This window comes from Sphaerodactylus townsendi, linkage group LG03, assembly GCF_021028975.2.
Source record: "Sphaerodactylus townsendi isolate TG3544 linkage group LG03, MPM_Stown_v2.3, whole genome shotgun sequence".
Taxonomy (NCBI): Eukaryota; Metazoa; Chordata; class Lepidosauria; order Squamata; family Sphaerodactylidae; genus Sphaerodactylus; species Sphaerodactylus townsendi.
Genome location: NC_059427.1, coordinates 159,215,022 through 159,239,101, shown reverse-complemented (window position 1 = coordinate 159,239,101; position 24,080 = coordinate 159,215,022). Strand labels below are relative to the sequence as shown.

At 48.3% G+C, this 24,080-nt stretch overlaps 1 protein-coding gene across 1 annotated transcript in view; it reads right to left on the bottom strand.

Moving 5' to 3' along the window:
* TRIP10 (thyroid hormone receptor interactor 10) overlaps positions 1 to 24,080 on the bottom strand; it is a 140,589-nt gene that overhangs the window by 31,830 nt on the left and 84,679 nt on the right. Inside the window, 2 exon segments of the mRNA XM_048490618.1 lie at positions 2,697 to 2,753; positions 23,452 to 23,567. Coding sequence (XP_048346575.1) covers positions 2,697 to 2,753; positions 23,452 to 23,567 — 173 coding nt within the window.

Here is a 24,080-nt window from a genome sequence, read left to right as displayed (position 1 = left end):
TGCCGTGCAGGAACACACAATCAAAGCACTCCTAACAGGTGGCCATCCAGCCTCTCTTTAAAAACCTCCAAAGAAGGAGACTCCACCACACTCCAAGGTAGTGCATTCCACTGGCAAACAGCCCTGACGGTCAGGAAGTTTTTGCTGATGTTTAGGTGGAATCTCTTTCCCTTCACCTTGAACCCTCCTTCACCTCCTGGTCTTGTCTCTGGAGCAGCAGAAAACAAGCTCACCAACATGACATCCCTCCCCAACATGACATCTAAACATGGCTATCATGTCACCTCTTAACCTTCTCTTCACCAAATGAAACATACGCAGCACCCTAAGTCTCTTCTTATAGGGCATGGATTCCAGACTTTTTACCATTCGGAGGACTGTGTTGGATTCCCCACTCCTCCACAAGAGCAGCGGACTCTTATCTGGCCAACTGGATTTGTTTCCCCACTCCTCTACTTAATGCCTGCTGGTTGACCTTGGGCCAGTCACGGCTCTCTCAGGACTCTCTTTCTGCCCCACCGACGTCACAAGGTGCATGTTGTGGGGAGAGGAAGGGAAGGAATTTGTAAGCCCCTTTGAGTCTCCTTACAGGAGGGAAAGACCGGGTATAAATCCAAACTCTTCTTCTGCTGCTGCTCTGTTGACCCTTTTGACACAGAGGACGTAACCAGAATGTGGAGGGTCAGCAACAGAAGGACTGTTTTGTATACAGAGGGGGCCCACACTTGAGGTTAAAAATAAAACACTACTTACCCAGAACAAAAGACTGCTTTGAAAATCAGGGAAATGGCAAGAAAGCAGGAAGTTTTTGACTCTTTCATCCCATTCTGTTTTAAATTGTCTCCTGAAGTCGCTAACAGCTTTGCGGGGAGCAGAAAGCTCTTATGAATTCTTTCTAGTAATTGGGGGTGGGGGGGAAGTGGGGACATGTCTTCCCTCTCCTCTCCTCAAAGCTCAACTGCAGCTCAGAGAATCAGCACAATCAGGGAAACAGCACAATCAGGGAAACAGCACAAGAGGAATGTGGATAACACATTCTGGTGTTATCCACATGAGGACAGGCCTGTACAGTTTCCCTAGTAGCTTTTTCAAAGACAGCAATGTAATAGTATTGTTATTACTCTTACTCTTACTCTTACTCTTACTCTCACTCTCTCACTCTCTCTCTCTCTCTCAAGGGTGATCACTACTGCACAGAGGATTATCAGCTGCCCTCTCCCCTCCTTGGAAGAACTCTATAATTCCTGAAGCCTAAAAAAAGCCCAAAATATTCTGAGAGACCCGTCTCATCCAGCACACTCTCTTTTTGAACTGTTACCATCCGGCAGACGATACAGATCTATCAAAACTAGGACAAGGAGGCCGAGAGACAGCTTCTACTCTAGAGCTGTGGCTATGCTAAACTCTGCGGCTTCGTGTTGATGTGTTTGGGGCTGTGTAGGGATGGGTGGAGGAAGGGGAAAGTGAGGATGGGGTATGAGTCTGAAATTGTGTACATCGAGGAAGGCTGCTGTATATTTCGTTGTGCGTGCACAATGACAATAAAATGCTTATGCTTACACACACACACACACATATATACACACACTAAAATATATATTTGGGTGCTGTGTGGTTTCCGGGCTGTATGGCCGTGTACTAGCAGCATTCTCTCCTGACGTTTTGCCTGCATCTGTGGCTGGCATCTTCAGAGGACCTACAGCCCGGAAACCACACAGCACCCAAGTGATTCCAGCCGTGAAAGCCTTCGACACTAAAATATATATTTTAGTAAATATATACTCTGAATTCTCTGAATATATACTCTGGGAATTCAGAGAATGGGATGCATATTTTGGTGTAACAATATATTGATATAGTGTTTTTTAGATTGGTATAATGCTATTGCATTGCCAAGATGAGAAGAAAAGAGACAACCCTCTGCAGTAGGGAGAAGAAACAGCTCCTGTTTAGCAAGGACCAGGGAAATTCAAATGTTGCCACCCATGAGGGCAGCTACCCAAGCTTTGCTGCAATATTTCCAAAAAACTAGGGTCAAAGTAGGTTTCAGAAAGACCATAGAAAACCTCGGGAGCCCCAGGAGGTACACAAAATGCACTATGATGCTGTGGGGAAGCAGGGAAAGAAACACGCTCCCCTCAATGGGAAACCACCAGGAACCCCCCCAAATCCACTTTTTAACAACACTAGACTTAAGGGAAATAACCTGTGCCAAAAATCCCAGTCTCCCAAAACTTAGGTTACCAACTATGCTAAGGTACAACTCTGTGTTTAGATCTTGCCAAGAAATTTGAAAAAAAAAACTGAAAAATGATCAACTCAGATGGGATTAAAAATTGTATGGGATTGGGTTGGAACAAGTTAGACCCCCTTGAAGAAGAAGAGGAGTTTGGATTTATATCCCACCTTTCTCTCCTGTAAGGAGACTCAAGGTGGCTAACAAGTTCCTCTCCCCACCTCTCCCCACAACAGGCACACCTTGTGAGGTAGGTGGGGCTGAAAGAGTTCTGAGGGAACTGTGACTGGCCAAGATCACCCAGCAGGAATTTAGGAGTGCAGAAACACATCTGGTTCCCCAGATGAGCTTCCACCACTCAGATGGAGGAGTGGGGAATCAAACCCAGTTCTCCAGATTAGAATCCACCTGCTCTTAACCACTACACCACGCTAGCTCTCATGCTCAGAGTAGTCCTTACTTTGATTCCGGGTCTTCCCGCGCCGTCCTCTTGGGAAGATGCTTTTTTACAAGATTCCTGCCCAAAAAAAGAGAAAAATGAGCATGTAGGAGGCAGGTCAAAACATTGGTCTCTTCTTTAGTATAACCTTTGTTCAATCAATTTTTTAGAAAAATCTAAGTATGTAGGCCCAGATGAACATCCCATGAAATAATTCTGATTCAGTAAAACCAGTGATCTGATTAATTCTGTACAACTCTCTCCCTTGGCTACGTACCCATAGATGATTGCTTTGGGTGAATCATAGAATCATAGAGTTGGAAGAGACCCCAAGAACCACAAAGGCTGTTTCCCCATTTTTAAAATGACGTCCGTTTCATCTGGTCCAGGACCCTTTTAGCTGCAGGGTCGTGGAAAGCCTCCGGCTTCCCACTGCCCCTGTGGTAATCAAAAGCAGCTGCTGAGCAGCTACCAGAATGACCTCGCTGAGGGCTTAAGAGCAGCAGAGTCGGGGCGGCTGCTTTGTAGCTGCCCCTGTAGTGGGGAGTGCAGTTGGACCCCGCACTACTCGGCGCAGCAAACAGTGAGTGGGGAAAGGGCCAAAGTCCAACCCCCGAGGTAGGGCATTCCACTGTGCCTTAGGCACAACTGATCTTCCCTTCATTCATGTGTATTTTTTATTTATCTATCTTTCATTTCGAGTCCACCTTTCTCACTGGGACTGAAGGTGGATTAAAGTACAACAGAATTATCTACTCAATCAGTAAGCTGACTACGAAATATAGTAACACTTGAAGGAGGATGTTTGACTCTAATGTATGCGCATGCACAATGTCTGGATTAGCCCGAACACAAATATTTCCATTTGAATATTAATTTTTGTGTGTGTTGCGCACTGAGAAATCACACTGTATGTTCCAAAAATTCCAAATAAAAGTTTTTTTAGAAGTGGCAGGAATAACACAGGGTGTTGGGTGTGTGTGTGTGTGTGTGTGTGTGTGTGTGTGTGTGTGTGTGTGTGTGTGTGTGTGTGTGTGTGTGAGATGCATGTTAAAATAAGAAAGTAACCATAGCTGTGTTGACTTTTGTAGAACAGAAAATTCTGGCACAGAAGGGAAGAGAAGACAGAAGGTAGCAGCAACACATCTCCAGCCTGGGACGGAAAACGTTCATCCGCCTCCGTCCTTCCCGGAGAAGGAAAAAAGCCTCTCTGGATTTGGGGGGGGGGCAGTCGCCGAGTCACAATCCAGCAGGAATTCTACCATCATGTCAATAAGGCTTATGCAGGAAGCATTTTTCTGAGGAACCCTGCTGATAGATTGCATTAGGAATGTAAACACACACTGATGGATAAGTTGCCAGCTCCCTGATAAAATTTACACCGCCTGTTAATTTGTAATGATCGAAAGCTAAATCAAATATGAGTCAATTGGCATCTTCTTTAAAAAAAACAGGCTCGCAAAGGAACTATGATATCGATGGGTTCAGACGAGGTTTTGGGAATGGCCTAGTGTTCTTCAAAAACCCTTTCACTCAGCATCTTTTCCAATGCAGACGGCCTCTTCTTTGCAGCTCACCGTTTGCCCTCCAACACTAGCACCAGACCCCCGGCACCCTTTACCCTCATATATGTTCCAGCAACTCAAAGGGAACTAAAAACAGCTCATCAGAAGGCTTTTGTTTGGGGGGAGCGGGAGGAGAAGAACAGAGCTTAGCTCTGCTGTTTTAAAGGACGTGCCGGACTGGCTGCAGACCGCATCTCATCCTGGGCTAGGTTTTGCATTCTGCCTCTGTATCTGCAGCTGGCCTCTCTGAGGTCCCTTCCACACATGCAAAATAATGCACTTCCAACACACTTTGCAGCTGGATTGTACTGTGCGAAACAGCAAAATCCACTTACAAACAATTGTGAAAGTAGATTAAAAGTAGTAGAAGAAGAAGAGTTTGGATTTATATCCCCCTTTCTCTCCTGTAGGAGACTCAAAGCGGCTTACAACTTCTCTTGCCCCTTCCCATCACAACAAACACCCTGTGAGGTAGGTGGCTGGGCTCGAGGAGTTCCTCGAGCAGGATTAGCCCAGGAATCCTAGCCAGCAAATTAGGCCCAGGGAATCCTTCATTCTATCAAGCTCTACCACCAGCATGGCCAATTGGCCATGCTGACAGAGGCTGATGGGAATTGCAGTTCCTGAACATCTGGAGAGCCGCAGGTTCCCTACCCCTGGACTAGCCCAATGTCACCCAGCTGGCGTGTGTGGGAGTGCACAGGCTAATCTGAATTCCCCAGATAAGCCTCTACAGCTCAGGCGGCAGAGCTGGGAATCAAACCCAGTTCCTCCAGATCAGAATGCACCTGCTCTTAGCCACTACGCCACTGCTGCAAAAGTGCCCTGAGTGAACTGATCAGTCTTTGGACTGCATTTTCTTTTACTCTGGCAGCCTTTGTACACCTCCCCCAGTGCAGCCTTTGCAGCCCCCCGCACCTCCCTTATTGGTGGGGGCAAGGGCTCAGCAGGTGGCAGCAGCCGGCGCCGGGCCAGGAGGCTTCCGCGGGCCCCCCGGGCCCCCCTCACCAGGTTCCCAACCCAGTGCCAGCTGCTGCGGCCCCCCTCCATCAGAGGCTGCGCCTTCTTCGCTCAAGGGGTTTGCTGCAACCTGGCACCAGCTACTGCCAGCAGGGGCATCCATACCTGCCGGAGGGATATGCAGGCTCCCAGCCCTTGACCACACATGATCAAGTGGGTGTGGCCTGGGGACATGTCACCCCACATGTCCCTCTGGCAGGTACGCCCCTGCTCTGGCCCCTCCCTGTAACACTTCCGATCCCTCCTCCCTTTCAGCTGCCAATACAAATAGATGAAGACTCCTATGCATCTGATGAAGCGAGCTCAGACTCACCAAAGATTTACACGGGAATACACTGTTGTTAAGTCTTGATGTGACACCTGTCTCCTATTTTGCGTGTACAGAAAGTGCTGTCGCAGCTGACTTACGGGGACCCCATATGCAGAGACAAATAGAAGCTGTTTGCCATTGCCTGCCTATGCAAAGCAGACCCTGGACTTCCTTGGCAGTCTCTCCCGTCCAAGAGGGCCGACCCTGCTTAGCTTCCAAGATCTGGTGAGACTGGCCCTAGACTGGGCCATCCAGGTGAGGGCATTTTATTTATCTGATTTATATTTATTTATTTGTTCAACTGGTCACACCGCCCATCCCCGAAAGGCTCTGGGTGGTGCACAGAAGATTAAAAAATGAACAGTTAAAATCACAATCTAATAATTAAAACAAACTCAATTTAAATACAGCCTCAACAAAACAGGAAAAAACCTAACAGTAGATGGGAACTCAAAAGAACCTCCTATGCCAGTGATGGCGAACCTTTTCGAGACCAAGTGCCCAAATTGCAACCCAAGACCCACTTATTTATCGCAAAGTGCCAACACGGCAATTTAACCTGAATACTGAGGTTTTCGTTTAGAAAAAACAGTTGGCTCCGAGGCATGGGTTACTTGGGAATAAGCTTGGTGGAAGTCGGTGGCTTTTCTCGGAAGCAACTGTGCAACTCTTCCAATGGGTGAATCACGACCCTAGGAGGGTTTACTCAGAAGTAAGCCCCATTGCCAGCAACCGAGCTTACTCCCAGATCGCGCTTTAATTCTTCACATGAAAATCAGTGGGATTTAACAGCGCTTAACAGGGTTAGCTACACTGCTTCCCCAAAACAAGGTTTAATGCTAATAATCGAGCCTGGCGGCCCAGGCCAGCCTAGATGTGTGTGTGGTGGGGGCGTCTCTGTTTGCGCGTGCCCACAGATACGGCTCTGTGCATAGGTTTGCCACCACTGTCCTATGCCCCTGGAAGCGAACCGGGCACAGCACTTGGTGGCCATTGGTGGTAGTATATGGGGGAAATGGTATGGGAGGCAATCAGTGACCAGCCGCCCCCCCAAAAACCCGGTGAAACAGCTCCATTTTACAGGTCCTGCGTAACTGTCCAAGGTCCTGCAGGGTCCTGATGGCTGGAGGGAGAGAGTTCCACAAGGCAGGGGCCAGGGCAGTGAAGGCCCTGGCCTGAGTAGAGGCCAGTCGCATCATTGAGGAGACCACAGATCGCAGAGGCCAAGTTGGGACATAAGGGGAGAAATATATTTAGGTACAATACAGGGACATGTTTAAGTACAATATAGGTATCCATACTCCCCCATGGAGTCAACAACAGCTTGGAGGGGTGATCTCCACGGGGAAACAGCAGAGGCGAAGCTAGGGAAAATGGAGACCGGTGCAAAATCTGAGTTTTGTGCCCCCCCCCCCCCCCATGGCCGGCCGTTGTGATGCTGGAATCCACCCCCAAACAGCATCACTTTCAATGGTGTTTAAACTAGGGAGCCCAGATTCTCCTTTTAAATCCACCTTAAATGGACAATGTGGGGCCCCCAGTTTAAACAACATTGAAAGTGATGCTGTTTGGGCGTGGATTATCCCCCACCCTTAAACAGCATCACTTGCAATGTTTAAACTGTGGGTCTCAGATTCTCCCTTTAAATCCATGCCGAAGGGGATGGATTTAAAAGGAGAATCTGGGGAAATTTGGGGGGTGCCTGCTGTCAGGGGTGCAATTGCTAAGCTAGCAGCACCAAACGTTTAGGGTATCTTTAGGAGACCCTCCTGCTTATACCACCCAGGTTTGATGAAGTTTGGTTCAGGGGGTCAAAAGTTATGGACCCTCAAATGTGTAGCCCTCATCTCCTATTAACTCCCATTGGAAACAATGGGGGATGGGGGCACCCCCTTTGGGAGTCCATAACTTTGGACCCCCTGAACCAAACCTCACCTAACTTGGGTGGTATCATCAGGAGGGTCTCCCGAACAAAATCCCTGAAATCTTGGTGCTGCTAGCCTAAAAACTACGCCTCCTGCAGGCCAAAAACTTAAAAAAACACTAAACATACAAAAAACCACAAACGAACCTGAATTTTTTGGGCCCTCCACCCCCCAGGCGCGCACCCACTGCAACTCGCACCACCACCACCCCTGCCCCCTGGTAGCTCCGCCTCTGGGAAACAGTATATGTGTGTTGGTTTGGGTTAATTCTAAGCCACGTCTCCAAACCAAATTGGACTGGGGTTGCAGTTGTTTTCAGTCTTAATTTTTTTTCAAAGGAAAAGTAATCAATCCCAAGCATGGATCTTCTTTAATTTGAGTAGCTTAATGGTTTCCGTGTGTGTGTGAGAAGCTTAGACATTTCAAGGATCGTTGTTATGCTGAACTGCTGCTGAAAAGCCAAAAACATCTATCCTGTTTTTCAAGTTGCCCTACTGGTTCTTGCTCCATTTCAAATTTAAAAAGCAGAGAGGAGACAGCCAACCTGCCAGACAGGATAGCAGAGCAAGATGTTCTCAGGTGAGGGCCCTCAGGAAATGGTGGGATTCTCCTTCATTCCCTTCAGGTTCACATAATCTGAAAAGTAGTCTTACCTTTCACCTGTTCTGTTAATTGGGAGTCTGCCTTTTACTAGCAAAAAAAATCTATCTGATCAAAATCTGCATGATTGACACAAAGAGAAAAACATGAATGTTTAAGGAAATTTAAAATGAACATGTATTAAATGTTGAAACAAATATAATGACAATCCCCAACAACATATGTGTGTGAACCAATACAGCTTAATGAAGTGAATATCAGCTAATCAGGGAGCAGCAGTGGCGTAGTGGCTAAGAGCAGTGGCTAAGAGCAGGTGCACTCTGATCTGGAGGAACAGGGTTTGATTCCCAGCTCTGCCACTTGAGTTGTGGAGGCTTACCTGGGGAATTCAGATTAGCCTGCACACTCCCACACACGCCAGCTGGGTGACCTTGGGCTAGTCACAGCTTCTCGGAGCTCTCTCGGCCCCACCCACCGCACAGGGTGTTTGTTGTGAGGGGGGAAGGGCAAGGAGATTGTAAGCCCCTTTGCGTCTCCTAAAGGAGAGAAAGGGGGGATATAAATCCAAACTCTTCTTCTTCTCTTCTAACTACAGCTTACGAAGGTATTTTCTTGAGTCCTCCTCCATGATAAAGGAAAAAAAAACATTTAATTGCTTCAAGAAAAAGTGGATTACTTCATGAGTGGAGTTGGACATCAAAACTATAGATTACATTCACCAGTTGGATTTCTGACTGTATTTTATAAGTTTAAAATAGGTTTCTATGTATTTATTTGTTTGGTTAGTTGCTTAGTGGATATTCACTTCATGAAGCTGTATTGGTTCACACACCTATGTCGCTGGGCATTGTCGTTATATTTGTTTCAACATTTAATACATGTTCATTTTAAATTTCCCCCAAAATTCATGTTTTTTTCTCTTTCGTGTCAGTCATGCAGATTTTGATCAGATAGATTGTTCTTTTGTTGTTAGTGTTTTGCTCTGCTTTCCACCTCAGACAGACACACACTAGCTACAGAAGGCAAAGGAATATCGTGAAAGGCAAAGGAACTGGCAGGCATATGAAACCGAGGCAAAGAACAGGCCCCACTCCTGAATCAGGAGTCTAAACATGCTCTGCAAACTTAAGATGGAATTACACAAGGGGCTTAGTAGTGCAAACACCATAAAAAGGGGTGCGCCGACCGGGATGTTGTGGTGGTCAGGATCTGCGAGGACAGTCGGGCTGGAATGGTTTTCCCGCTTTGCCTGACTGTCGAAAGTTGGAGGGAAGAAAGGAAGAACTGTTGAAGGTGTTGCGTCTGCGAAAGGATTGCTGCGAAGGCCAGAACTTGCTGTCTCTGGGAGCCCGGGCAAGGGTGCGTTGTGAGCGGAATGTAGTGTAAGGTTTATAGGATGAGGAACCTTGATCTGGCCTAATGTATCTAGGCATGGTTTTCTTATTATTCTTAGGTTCAACTAAGGCAGCATCCAACTCCTTGGCAAAGAGTCTAGACCTGTAGGGAGTGAGCATTATAATCTAGATAGCCAGGGATTCGTTAATTATCAGGCCCCTCACCAACATGGCCAATTGACCATGCTGGCAGGGGCTGATGGGAATTGTAGTCCATAACATCTGGAGTGCCAAAGGTTTGCCACCACTGGGACTCTAGACCCATGGTAATCATAAGTGGTTCCATTCCAAGCCCTGCTTGGAATGGAAGTCCGCTGACCATGATCTTAACCAAGCCTGTCTCCTGACTACCACCCCCAGCGCTAAGGCACGAAACACCAACATAAGGAAATCAAAGGTGGAGTCAGCCCAATAAGATACTGCCTTGAGTACCCTTTCCAATCCCTCTCTGACTCCCTGGTCCTCTGGAAGGACCACGAGGAGAAGCCTTCTGATCCATAGAATGGAGGCTCTAGCCATGGTGGAGGAGGGAGTCATTGCCCTAATGGTCAAGGCCAGACAATCGTGAATTCTTTTTAAAAACACGTCTGCATGGCGATCTGAAGGGTCTTTTAGTTAAGCTGGACCACTCATAGGAACAATACTATTAAAGATTGCAAGAATCTGTCCACTGCAGTTCTGAAATTTTTTAACATCCATGGTGGAAGGTTTATTCCAGCAGCACTGAAGGTGTTTCATGCCAAGGTGGTACCTATTGTATGGTATCCCTGTTTGGATCCAAGCTTGGCACAAGAACCTGGAGCGTATCCAATCAAACTTCCTATATAAGATATTTGGCACCCCACATTGGGTCCCTTATGGTGTGCTCTGTCTGGAATCAGGGCAACATTTATTAGAAACTAGGGCATGGGCTGTAACATTTAAGCTTGGCTTAAGGCGCCTCTGCTTCCTGCACAGATCCAAAAGTTTATCTTTGCTAGAAATGAGGGAGCTTCAGCTTTCGAAGTGGTGGTGGCTCCATTATTGAAAAAAAAAAAAATCTTCTCCTTGGGTTTCTCATGGGAGTCTCTTCATATGCCATTACTGCCACCGGAAATCTTAACAATACTCTCATCATCTAAAGACCAGACTGTACGACCAGGAATACCAATCTCTCCTAAGTGCTGCACAAAGCTCCTGTTCCCCTCTATACTTTGGGATCACACCCCCGAAATCTAGCCCTGCTGTATACTTAGAACAGTTTGTTAATTATAAGTGCAGATGGGTCATGACCAGAGCAAGGTGCAACTCATTCCCCTCTGTCTATCTTCAAGGTCGTTTCCTTAACATCCCACAAAGTGAGCGTTGTTGTCGGTACTGTCCCAGTACTGCGGGACGCTATCGACTCAATCCCTCATATCCTGCTTTACTGTTCGAGGTATAATGATATTAGAACTGATCTGGGAGCTTTATTACCTCTAGATGTAAGGAATTCCATAGACGCAGAAATAAAAGGCTTTGGTAATGAAAGTCCATTTATTAAGACATCTTAGAAAGCTCAAGTAATAACGCGAGGGTAGGAATATTACTTCCACCAGAAGTTAACAGGTTATACTAACCATCTCACCATCCATCCCCTTCCTGATTCCTATGGGAACGGAGACTTCATCTCCGCCAAGAAAGATAAAGTCTCCGCCGATGCATCTGGGCTCCATCGCCTGGCTAGGAATGCACTCAAGGTTACTTCGCACCATCAACACCATTGAATCCTTTACACTCTGCCTTCCCCTTAAAGAAGACACCCCTTTCCCCAGGTTTGGCGCGGAAAGCGCTGTGGAAAGCAGAAATAAGGGTGGGGCTTCAATGTTTTCGAATAAAACCCATTGATTATACTCCAGAGGAATATCCCGTTCCTAAGAAAACTAAATATTGCAAGCTGCCGCGATTAAAGCTGCAGAGTCCGGTGGATAGCTGCAATTTCAGAAAGTGCTTGTGGCCATCAATAATAATGGAGGGCCTCCCGGGCTGGTTTTTTTCAAAAGCAGCATCGGAAGCGGAGCCTCCTTTGAGCAAGCTGGAAATGGAAGATGGGATGGATGTTACTAAGAGAAAGAAGTAAACCTAAGCCGGCAGTGACATCATCATTAATCACTTTAGTACCTTAGAAAAGGTCCCACAAAATCTCTGCCAAGTTTGGAAAATTTATGTAACGCCTCTGAGATTTTTGTAGATAAATACACCCAGTGAGCTCCATTAATTTAGAGGGAAATCTTGAGCTGCAAGTTTATCCGCTTGCAGCTTTTGGGAGTCCTTTGCCGTTGCTGTGGGCATGGTCTGGACCGACTTCCATCCCTCGCTAGGGATGAAATCCATTGTTGGAATTTGGGGGTCCAACGCTGCCGCGTGGTGAAGTTGTGGTAACGGGCGGAAGGAGCCACTCAGACACAATTTCCCTCAAAGGGGGGTTTTCGGTACCAATTAAGGAATCGGTGATTATTGTAGTATGCATCTCGCAAACGACAAGCTTCTCGCACTAATTCAGTTGTCTTGGTGGCAGTTGCGGAAAAAATAACGTAAATACTGCTCTAGGGGTTTCTGTTCGCTTCTCTCTCCGCCTCATTGGCCACTTTGAACGCAGTAGCGCGCAAGATTGCCGGCGTTCCCAACAATCCTAAAAAAACGCTTCCCAGAACTTCTCTTGAGATGAATTGGGGCCGCTGGGTCGGAGACCAACCTTAACGGGGGGGGCGGAATGGAGACGGTAAACATGTTGGAATAAACAGCCGTACAACTTAGGAGCAGAGGGGATGCAGCCATTACGGAATAAAATGGGTTTGCTTAGAGAATAAGTCTACCACCACCCATGTAAACCGGCATAGTCATGACTTTCGGCAAATCTGTAATAATGAAATCCATGGAGATGACTTCCCAAGGGCGGGAAGTTACCGAGAGGTTTCAACAGTCCATGGGGCTTTCCCCTGATGGTTTTGGCTTCAGGCCAAACCGAAAGCAGCGCCTTTAATGTAAGCCTCCTAATGTTCCTTTATGCGATTGCGCTAGCTTTCACCTCAGAAACTGCCGCCGGGCGGCTAAGTGCAGAGAGTTTCTAAAGCCAAAATGTCCAGTCAATCGGGAGCATCGTGGCAAGCTTCAAGAACTTGTTTGGCTATGGGGAGGCATCGCACTACCATCATTCTCCCTCCGCCAAACTCCATTCTCCAAACGCAATTGGGAGTCCCCTTCAGCCGCTAGGTTCATGCAGCCTCACCTCCAATTCCCCGCGAGGAAAGGAGAGGACGACTGGAACGGGGTGGAGGGGAGGCTTGGACGCTTGAGATCGGTGACAGCTAACCCCAACTGGGAGGTGGGGAAAGAACGGTATGGAATACTCGTAAGGCAGCTCCACCCTCGGTAGAAGGTTACGCTTGGTGAGCTGCCAGCCAGTTTGTTGGTTTTCCCAGGAAAAAATGGACTGTAAAATGAGAAATCAGAAAAGAAATCGCTCCAACGGGTTGTTTTATGGACATCTTGAGGGGGGGTGGAAAGAGCTGCTATGGTTTTGCTGATCCTAATAAACTTCTTGAAAAGGGTGCTTAGCTCCCCTTCCAGCCAGTGGCTTTCAAGTGGAGAGTGCTGTTTGATGGCCGCAGTCTCCTTGTCTCCTACAGTCCAGTTGAAAGTTCTGCACCAGAGAATTTTTTTTAGACAAATAAGCACACGGAACCAGTCTACCATCTTTATTTTTCTGCAACAGGGCTGCTCCCGAAAGTGCTTTGTCCGAGAAGGCCCACGCGGAACCACAAACGGGAGATCTGGGTCAAGTGCTTTTAGGATAGGTCTCGGTGGTAAACGCAGATTTTAATAGTTGAAAGGCTGTTTGACATTCCTCTGACCAGAGAAGGGGGGCCCCGGCTTGGCGGACAGCGAATCTTTACCCCTTAGTGCTGTAAGAGGTCTGTGAGAGGGAGAGTCAGTTCAGCAAATTGGGGTATAAAATCACCTATAGAAATTAGCAAAACCAAGAAATCCACTGGAGTTCTTTATATTGGTGGGGCAGGCCATTGGAGGATCAAATCAATTTTAGTAGGATCCATTTTAAGCCCTCGGCGAGATCCGTAACCCAAATAGTCAATGGAGGTCTGATGAAAACAGCATTTGAGAGCGTTTGGCAAAGAGAGAAGTTGTCAAGCAAGCGCTTCAATACCTCTCGGACCAACATTCTCATGCTCTTCTATAGTTTCGCAGTGCAAATTAAAAACGGCCATCTAAATATACAACAACTCCCCTTTGTACAGTAAATCATGGAGAACTTCGCTGATAAGGGCCATGGAAAATCTGGGGCCCCCCCCATAATTCTTAACCCGCTAATGGCATTATTAAATATTCAAACTGTCCAAACTTTGTATTAAACGTAAACGAAGTCAGGTGTTCATATCTCCCAGCAATTCTGCAGACTCTCAGTAAGCTTCTCTCTAAGTCTAATTTAGTAAAATAAAGCGCCCTTTGCCGAAAGTGCATCTAAAAGGTCCTTGATCAAAGGCAAAGGATATTTATTGGACAGGGAGATCCCATTTTCGAGACTCCTCGGATAATCTGTGCAAAGTCCGTAAAGACTCCATCTTTTCCTTCTTTGACAAACAAACGGGAGCAGCGTGTGTATTTATAGCCCAACGCGATGAAACAAGGCGAAAGCAAGGTTCTGCTCCAAGAAAGCACGGGTTCCTTCTCCTCATTGGGACTCATGGCGGGGATTCTACCCTTGGCAGTTGCGCTCTGGTTGTATGACAACTCTTTACAGTCAGTGTCTCTGTGGGTGGGTACTGATCGCGATTCCTGCTCCTGAAAAAAACTCTGGCTAGATCCTGAGATGCAGGTGGGCCGTCAATAGAATCGGCAGCAATCACCGAGGAAGCCAGAGAGGGGGGGAGTGTCAGGAGACGCTGGATTTTCTTCCCCAATTCATGTGTTCACCGCGAGGGAGGGTCAGTGAATTCTAGGATCCCTTTCTTTCCAAATGAATTTTGGTTCATGTAACAACAAACTCCAAGGCATGCCCAAAACTATGGAGGTGTTAGGCCACTGGCGCTTAAATGAAACTAATTTTCCCAATGGTCGGCGCAACGGAGGAGAACCGGTTGTGTTTTGAATTACCAAATGTCCTTCAAGCTTCCTCGAGGGGCTGCCGCCCATTTGGGTGAATGGTATGGGCTTAGCCAGGGGAATTTCGTCCACCTTAGCCCCTTCCGCCACCTGGGGTCAAATGATAAGCAGTGGGAGCAGCCGGAATCCAATAAAGGGCCGCAGGCTATAATGCGAAAGTGTGTTTACGTGGGTTGGCCAGAAATGCTTGAACAGTAATGGGAGCTGCCTTCACTCACCGCTGCCAGGAGTCAATATTCCATGTCCATGGGGCTGAATAAACAGACAGGACAGCTGCTTCCCTCCTTCTGGTCGCCTTCTTCGGTCACCGCTTTAGACGAAGCAGTGGAGGGCGGCCCTGACTCCATGCGGTGGTTTGGCAGACTGGAGTGCCGGAGCTGGAGCCAGTTGGTTTTGCTTCTTGGGGACAGTTACGCTAGACGACCTGGCCCTCCAGTAAAAGACACAACCCAAGTCAGCGACGGCGCTCAGAGGTGGTTTCGGGTAGAAGCTGCTGGGCTTGACTTGGTGGGCATAACGGTAGTGGTTTTCGGCTGCATGGCCTCCTTTGACGAAGCCGTGATATTCCAAACGAGACGCCACTTGAGACCTCCTGCTAACTGGATCCAATCTGCACCGTGGTAACAGGGAACCCGGATTAAAAAACACAGTTTCAATGTGAAGTTTGCTATCCACACAGCATCCGTGAAGGCGATTCGTGATCTCACGCGCTCAGGCCAACTAGAGAGGGGCAAGCTTCCAGCAGCCGCATCGCAAATTCACGGACAAATTCCTGCAAACGGGCGGTTGCCTTGCTGGATGGTTTTGATGGTGCGGATAGCCTCATTCTTCGGCTCTGGATCTGGAAAGTTCTCGTACCAAAGCTTGGAGGAATGCTGGCACTGTGCCAGAGTCCCCATCCTGCAAATCCAAAATGTCACCTAACTAGTTTGCCGTCACCTAATCTAGGGACTGGAGCCGCTGTCCTCAGATTTTTCGCTCGCTCAGACCGTAGAGACTACTCATAGTCTCCATGCGGTAATTGAGTTGCAAGATGAAGTAGGGAAGTTTTGCAAGCGGGTCCCATCAAAACGGGCTGGTATCGGGGTCCGGAAGTGAAGCCCCGCTCGACGGGCTCTTGCCTGCTGGGAGGTGGCTGGGCGCTTGGCTGGAGCAGGTTGGGCAGGCGGCTGTTGTACAGGCTGGGGGGTTGGAATCGGGCGCTTGGGCGGTGCCGGGCTGGCATTTGGGTGGCAGTGGGACCTAGCGCATCGGCCCCTGGCAACCGTGGGTATGATCATCAGTAAATAAGTATATAGGTTCCAATCCTATGCCCCTCTGGTCTGCTGCCTCCTTAGTTCCCTCCAAAGCAGCCAGCTCTCCTCCCATGGCAGCCAATGCATCTTGGTGCGATGCAAAGCAGCTTTTTCACTCAGCCTCCCAATTTAAGCAGTTCGGGTCCCGCTTAAGGGCTTCTGTGTGAGTTCACTCTTTTATGCGCGCGATGAGCCTGAACGCCAAGACAAGTAAATCCAGTCTGGACTGTTCCAGGACTTTATCATGGACTGACAGATTCTGGGTATATTGTCGCTGGAGCTGCCTCTTTGGCAATGCAGCCCAACTCGAGTTGGACTTTTGCTGCTGTTCCCCGGGTCCCTCTGCAGGGTTTCGCCTTGCTGCAACTGTGCCTCGCTCTCCTCCCATAGCTGATGCTCACGGTTCCATGCCGCCATCTCGTCACTTCTCATCCCAGTCTTCCTCGGCTGGGAGAGGGAAACCGGTCCTGGGTTGGGAATGCAGGTCTTCTTCAGACTCTTTCGTCATCAGGAAGCTTAGCCCTCGGAGACAACTGTGAGTTGCCAGGAGCCACCGGGTGGCTCCCCTCGAGGCATTCCTTCCCAGGTGCGGTCACTGATCTGGATGGGGGGTCCGGGACAGCGGCACTTGGATACCCCTCCCAATTCCAGGTTGAGTCCCAGTGTCCTTTGGATACGGGCCTCAGTGCTGTGCCACGGTGGTTCTTTTTGGGGAGCATCACCAAAATACTGGAGTCCAGGAATCGCTTCAATGGATTCCCTTAAGGCTGTCAGATGAAAGGTGGTCAAGCCCTCGCCTCCTCCACATGACAGGTCATTGCATCTGAGGTTTGTAATCCACACGAACTGGTAGAGACTCCATTCCACAGGCGCCGATCCATGGATTAGCGTTTCAAACGCACTCTTGGCGAAGTCCCTATCGCTAATACGCCCCTCGCTCCAAACTGAGTAAAGGAAGACTCGCTGCTGATACGAGGATCGGAAAGAGCTACCAGCGTAGGCCTCAAGCCCTGCCGGGTTTCTCTAGATCCAGAAGGGAAAGGTCGAGCCCTCTTTGGGGCTACCGCGACCTTCCTCAGAGTAACATTCAACCTCCATCAGTAAAGACAAGTAGGTCCACTGCACAAGAATATAGATGAATTCGGATTCCTGCCACAATGTAAGGAATTCCATAGACGCAGAAATAAAAGGCTTTGGTAGCGAAAAGTCCACGATACATTGATTCCTTTAGAAAAGCTCTTCAGTACACGTGAAAGTGGCAGGTGGAATGACACTTCCTCGGCCAGAAGCACAGGTTATAATACCATTCACCCCATCCCCCCTTCCTGATTCCCATGGGAACGGAGACTTCATCTCCCGCGCAAAGATAAAGTCTCCGCCGATGCATCTGGCCCATCGCCCGGGCTGTGGAATGCACTCAAGGTTACTTCACCATCAACACCATTGAATCCTTTACACTAGAATTTATGTTTCTCTCAGACAAACTAAAAATGTCTAAGCTATTGAACAGCCCTAATGTAGAAATTTCTGAAGCAGTTGCTACATTTTTAATCCATGTTCTACATGATATATGTTCTACATGATATATAACAATGATCCTGTTTTTGTATTTGGAATGTATGGTACTTCTGGTTTATGCCTAATAAAGGTTTTTGGATTGGATTGGAGATTTCCTTCTCCGTCCTTAGTGACCAGTCCCCCTGACTGAAGAGCAACTACGGGGGCGTCTACTAGAGGGGTTTGGATTATGTTATGTATGTGTTCTGGCAACACATAAATTTTTTTGAGAAAGGATGGGCAGCTTCTACTGGCCTCCAGGTTTAGCCACTCCCTCCTAATTCTGACCACCAAGTATTCTGGGAGTGGAAAGGCTTCTGGAGTGACTTCCATTTGGGGGTGAGAAGCCTTTCTTCCCTTTTGGGCAGCCTTTGATGGGCTTTTTAGAAGTTGAGGGAGAGGATGGGTCTTCTGCATCTGCGGGGTCTTGTAACTCTAGGGCTAAATCGTTCTTGCCATCATTAAGGCTAGATTCTCCTGTTTAAAGAATCTAATGCATTATTCATTCGTTTCGATGGGACCTTCCTCTACTTCTGAAAAATGTTCAGAAGAGTCCCCCAGCTCTCCCTCACTACCTTCCTCCTCCTCTGGCAGATTGAGCGGATCCCTATAGGCAGAGCCGGGAGGCAGGACTGGACTGGCAGATCTGGAAGATGAGCTGGATCTATGTCTATGTCTGTGCCCTGCCCTAGAGTGGGATCTGCACCGTCCTCTGTGCTTTGCTGCCTCCTTTTCCTTATCATGGAGGTGTTGCCCCGGGTGCCATTTTATATCAGTATGCCTCTGGCACTGGCTAACAAAAGGTGGAAGCAGAGAGTACAAAGGGGGGAAATAGAGCAGCGAGAAAGAGGAGACCATGCTTCCGGATGAAGGAGGGCTTCCAGTCTAAGATGGAGGCTTCATTACTTCACGCTGGATGCTTGATGAGCAATACATGATGGGATCTGATTTCTCATTTCTGAGAGCCAGCAGAGGTGAGCAGGATAGCAAAAGGTGAGCTTTTATGTGTGTGTGTGTGTGTGGGGGGGGGGTTATCCTTAAATCTTAAACTCTAAACTGGCCCCGTACCTCTCCCGTTCTGATCTAGCAATGGTGATCCATGCAGCGGTCACCTCCAGGTTAGACTACTGCAACTCGCTCTACGCGGGCTTGCCTTTGGCCATCATCCAGAAATTAAAACTCATTCAGAATGCAGCAGCCAGGCTGCTTACTGGCAGTTCGAGCAGGGATCAAATTACACCGATCCTATACCATCTGCACTGGCTGCCGATTGAGTTCCGGATTATGTTTAAAGTGTTGGTTTTGACCTTCAAAGCCGTTCGCGGTCTCGGACCTGCATACCTGAGGGACCGCCTCTCCCCATATTGCCCCGGTAGGCCCCTCTGCTCCTCGGAGGAGGACCTACTCGTGATCCCTGGCCCCAAAATGATCAGGCTGGCCTTGACGAGGGGCAGGGCCTTTTCAGCCCTGGCCCCTACCTGGTGGAACAGACTCCCTAGGGAGATCAGGGCCCTGCGGGACTTACAGAGTTTCCGCAGAGCCTGCAAGACAGACCTGTTCCACCAGGTATTTGGCCAGCCTGGTTAAAAAAAAACAACATCTACCATGTCATCTGGCCTCCCGTGGGCACAAGGGGGGAGGGGAGTAGTTAGACGCCATCCACATTTTAAAATGGGTTGTTTTTATATAATTGATATTTAAATAATGTTTTAATGTTTGTTTTAACCTGTTGTGAACCGCCCTGAGCCCTCAGGGGGAGGGCGGTATATAAAACTAATAATAATAAACCTTTAACTTGTATGTGGGGGGGGGGGGTGTTTGGGGTTTATTTTAGGGCTTGTGTGTTTGTTTGTTTTTGAGTGCTTGGGAGGCCTTTGGTTTGTGTGGGGGCTTCGGTTTGTTTTTGGCTGTGGCCTGGAATCCATGCCCTACGAGGAGAGACTTAGGGTGCTGGATGTGTTTAGTCTGGAGAAGAGAAGACCAAGGGGTGACATGATAGCCATCTTTAAACATTGAAGATGGAGCAAGCTTGTTTTCTGCTACTCCAGAGACTAGGACCAGGAGTAATGAATTCAAAGGAAAAGAGATTCTACCTAAACATCAAGAAGAACGTCCTGACGGTAAGGGCTGTTGGACAGTGGAATGCACTGCCTCAGAGTGTGGTGGAGTCTCCTTCTTTGGAGGTTTTTAAACAGAGGCTGGATGAAGATATGTCAGGAGTGCTTTGATTGTGTGTTCCTGCATGGCACAGGGTTGGACTGGATGGCCCTTCTGTCTCTTCCACCTCTATGATTCTATTACCAGGTGCAGATTTTTATTCTATTAACTTTATTTACAATCCACCTTTCTTTCTGAGGGTTATGAGCCAGTCCCTGGTTGATGAGGTCTGTAACATAAAGCCTGAAGACACTGTGGATCCAGAACTGACTTCATGCAAGGAGATGCAGGCAACAGAGCCAGGTCCAAGCCCTTTCCTGCCAGCCACGGCAGAGCCTGATGCCATGCAGCTGGGAGAGTCATTTGCGTGAAGGAGACAGACAGAAGCTGCAGCTTCATTCTAAAAGGAGAAGCATCCACATTGTTGCTTGGTATGACAGACGGCTCTGTGAGCTAGACTCACTGGCCTCTGAAGGACTCAGCCTCTGCAGGAGCCGAGCCGCATTAGCAGGGCCCTCCTACTTAAGCCCTGCCTGAGGTTTGGCTCTGCCTGGGTGCAACGAGAATATTTCACAGGGAAGCTCCATGTACCGGGCCTTCTTCTGAACTCTGGCTCTCAACCTAACTGCCTGACCTGCTGCCTGTGCCTTGACCTCTGGACTATACCCCTCAGCACGGAGTAGTGGTTAAGAGCAGGTGCACTCTCATCTGGAGAACCCGGTTTGATTCCCCACTCTGCCACTTGAGCTGTGGAAGCTTATCTGGTGAACCGGATTAGCTTCTGTGCTCCAACACACGCCAGCTGGGTGACCTTGGGCGAGACACAGTTCTCTCCGAACTCTCTCAGCCCCACCTACCTCACAAGGTGTCTCTTGTGAGTGGGGGGAAGGAAAAGGAAATTGTAAGCCCATTTGAGTCTTCTTGCAGGAGAGAAAGGGGGGACATAAATCCAAACTCCTCCTCCTCCTTTTTCAACACAGCCTCTACAAGAAGAATCTTGGCATTCTGCTGGTATGCAAACACGGCTACAGCGATGGTATTCTTTCCTCTGCCTGTGGGTGCCGTGCACCTGTCAACACCTTTCGTGGTGCCTGCCAAGTGTTTTTAGAAAGTGAGCCAAGGCTTTTGTGGTTGCACCCACTACACTGTGTCAGAATTTCAAAGGTGGCTGCAGCTCGGACAGGTGGGGACTCCTGCTTTATTTACCACGTGAATTATATCCTCAAGAGACTCCTACTAGCTTGTTGGCATTATCAGGGATAGGACACTCTACAGAGCAGTTGTAGTTCCACCCAGTGTGAGGCTAAATAAGGCTCCCATTATGAGGAGTAGTAATTACACAACAAGAACAGTACATCTTTAAAAAGAAACACAGCTCAGCTACTTCCTCCACATTTGGGAGGACAACTAGATGCCCTTTTTATTTTGAGAAAGCATTCCACAAATGTGTGTGTGTGTGTGGGGGGGGGGGGGCTCTCTACCAAGCATGCCCCTCAGCACGGAGTAGGTCCACTTTCTACACATATTTAGCAAAAAATAATTTGAATTGGAACTCTGAAACCTTAGCACCTTACAAACACCATGGATTTTCACCAAAGCACTCAGATGACCCCTGGAATATTTGTGACTTACTGATAGAACAAAATCAAGAAGAAAAGAAAAGAGAAACTGAAGGCTTGGGATGTACAGATGTCAGACAAACTTTCAGCTCTTGCTTTTTAAAGACGAAAGCAGTTTTGAAAGCTCAGTTGATTTCTGTCAGGTTGTCTGGCCAGATTACACTCCCAACAGTGAGAGCTGTACGGAAATAGCCCATCACCTCATCTATTGAGAGCCAGCGTGGGGTAGTGGTTAATAGCAGGTGGATTCTAATCTGGAGAACTGGGTTTGATTCCCCACTCCTCCACCTGAGTAGCGGAGGCTTATCTGGTGAACCAGATGTGTTCCTGCACTCCTACATTCCTGCTGAGTGACCTTGGGCTGGTCACAGTTCTCTCCAAACTCTCTCAGCCCACTCTGCCTCACAAGGTGTCTGCTGTGGGAAGAGGAAGGGAAAGGAGCTTGTGGGCCACCTTGAGTCTCCTTGCCGGACAGAAAGGTGGGGTATACATCCAAACAACAACAACAACAACAACTCCTCTTCTTCCTACTCTTCATTTACATTGTTTACAGCTCTGATGGGAATTGTAGTCCATGAACATCTGGAGAGCCGCAGGTTGCAGACCCCTGCCCTAGCCGCTCCAGCGGCAATACGTCCGCCGCCAGAAGAACCCATTTATTGTGCATTTATTTCATAACCTGCCCCACCCTGTGGTCCACAGAAATAGCATCCTTTTAAGTCCCCAAAGGGCACACTACCTATGAACAATATTTGCAAGATGCCTGTAAGACAGATCAGTAAAATCATCCCCAGATTGTGGAGGAGTAGTGGAAAATGGCTGAAGTTCAGCATTTTTTCATCCAAACTCTTGCTCCATAATGCCACTCCATTTCCATGATCCAACCAAGGGCCCAAAACTTAAACCGGCGTTGGCAGGATCATCCCTGACTGTAGGTTTTCCAGGCTGCAGTCTGGTAGGTTTTGCCTGCAGGTGAAACATCAGGAGCAAAAACTACCAGATCACAGCTAGTTGATTCTAGCCATTAAAGCCTTTAACAACAGAAGATAAGAAGAGTTTGGATCAGGGGTAGGGAACCTGCGGCTCTCCAGATGTTCAGGAACTACAATTCCCATCAGCCCCTCCAGCATGGCCAATTGGCCATGCTGACAGAGGCTGATGGGAATTGTAGTTCCTGAACATCTGGAGAGCCGCAGGTTCCCTACCCCTGGTTTGGATTAATACCCCACCTTTCTCTCCTGCAAGGAGACTCAAAGGGGCTTATAATCTCCTTCTCTTCCTCTCCCCACACCTTGAGAGGTTTGTGGGGCTGAGAATGTTCAGAGAGAACTGTGACTCACCCAAGGTCACCCAGCTGGCATATGTTGGAGTGTGGAAACACATCTGGTTTACCAGATAAGCCTCTGCCACTCAAGGTGGAGGAGTGGGGAATCAAACATGGTTCTCCAGATTAGAATCCACCTGCTCTTAACCACTACACCAGGTTGGTGGGAAAAGGGTCTTCTGTGTAGCAAGTTTCCCCACAGTAGTCCTGCCTCAGACCCTCATAGCAGGCATTCCCCTGCAGCAGTGGCGTAGGAGGTTAAGAGCTTGTGTACCTAATCTGGAGGAACCGGGTTTGATTCCCAGCTCTGCTGCCTGAGCTGTGGAGGCTTATCTGGGGAATTCAGATTAGCCTGTGCACTCCCACACACGCCAGCTGGGTGACCTTGGGCCGGTTTAAGAGTTCGTCAGTTGTGCCCAGCCATTTTTCTTCCTCGGTTGTCGCCAGGTGCCTTGGAGTTTGTCTACACCGTTTGCGCAAATTTACGCTTTTTGTGTAAAATTGCTACGCCATTTGCGTAGCACATGCGCAAATGCCGTGGCCTCGGTTTACGCCGGTTTTGGAGTTTGCTGAGCGCCGCCGGGCGGATTACTGGTGATTACCAAGGTTCCATTGTATGTACTTTATTCTATCTCGAGCTCTGTAAGGAAGAAATGCAGCTAATAAATGTTGTATGTCAATAAATAAAATATGAGGCAGGGAGAAGTATCCCAGAACGAACTCCAATCCTTTATCCTCAGGCACTCTTTCCCCGAACGAGGCATAAACCAAATCACTGCCTGGTCTTGCCTTTCAATCCCTTGTATTCCTGCTCTAAGCTTTATCATTACCCACCCAGGTGCCATCACCCTCCAAGGTCCTGCAGGCCTACCTCAACTGTTTGGCGTACGCTTGTTCGATCTCCGTCCGCTCCTTCACGAACTTGACATATTTCTCCACCAGATCCAGGCCCCACTGGGTATGGCGTTCAATGGTGTCAAACTGATCCTAAAGGGGGAAAAGGAGGGAAGCTTCATCAAAACCGCAGCAGAAATTAAAGGAAGTGGCTAGGTTTGCCTGCCTCTGGGGAAGTGGTTGGAGATCTCCTGGGATTACTCTGGACTGCAAGCGACAGAGAGCAATTTCCCCTGGAGAAAATGGCTACTCTGCAAGACAGACTCCGTGGCATTGCACCCTGCTGAATTCCCTGCCCTCCTCAGACTCCCCCCCTCCATCTCCAGATATTTCATAATCAAAGGTGGAAACCCTAGAAAGGTTCTTGTGATTTTGAGATGGGCCTGTCCTGTAGAAGGGCTTGAAGAAGAAGAAGAAGAAGAAGAAGAAGAAGAGGAAGAGGAGGAAGAGGAGGAGGAGTTTGGATTTATATCCCCCCTTTCTCTCCTGCAGGAGACTCAAAGGGGCTGACAATCTCCTTGCCCTTCCCCGCTCACAACAAACACCCTGTGAGGTAGGTGGGGCTGAGAGAGCTCCGAGAAGCTGTGACTAGCCCAAGGTCACCCA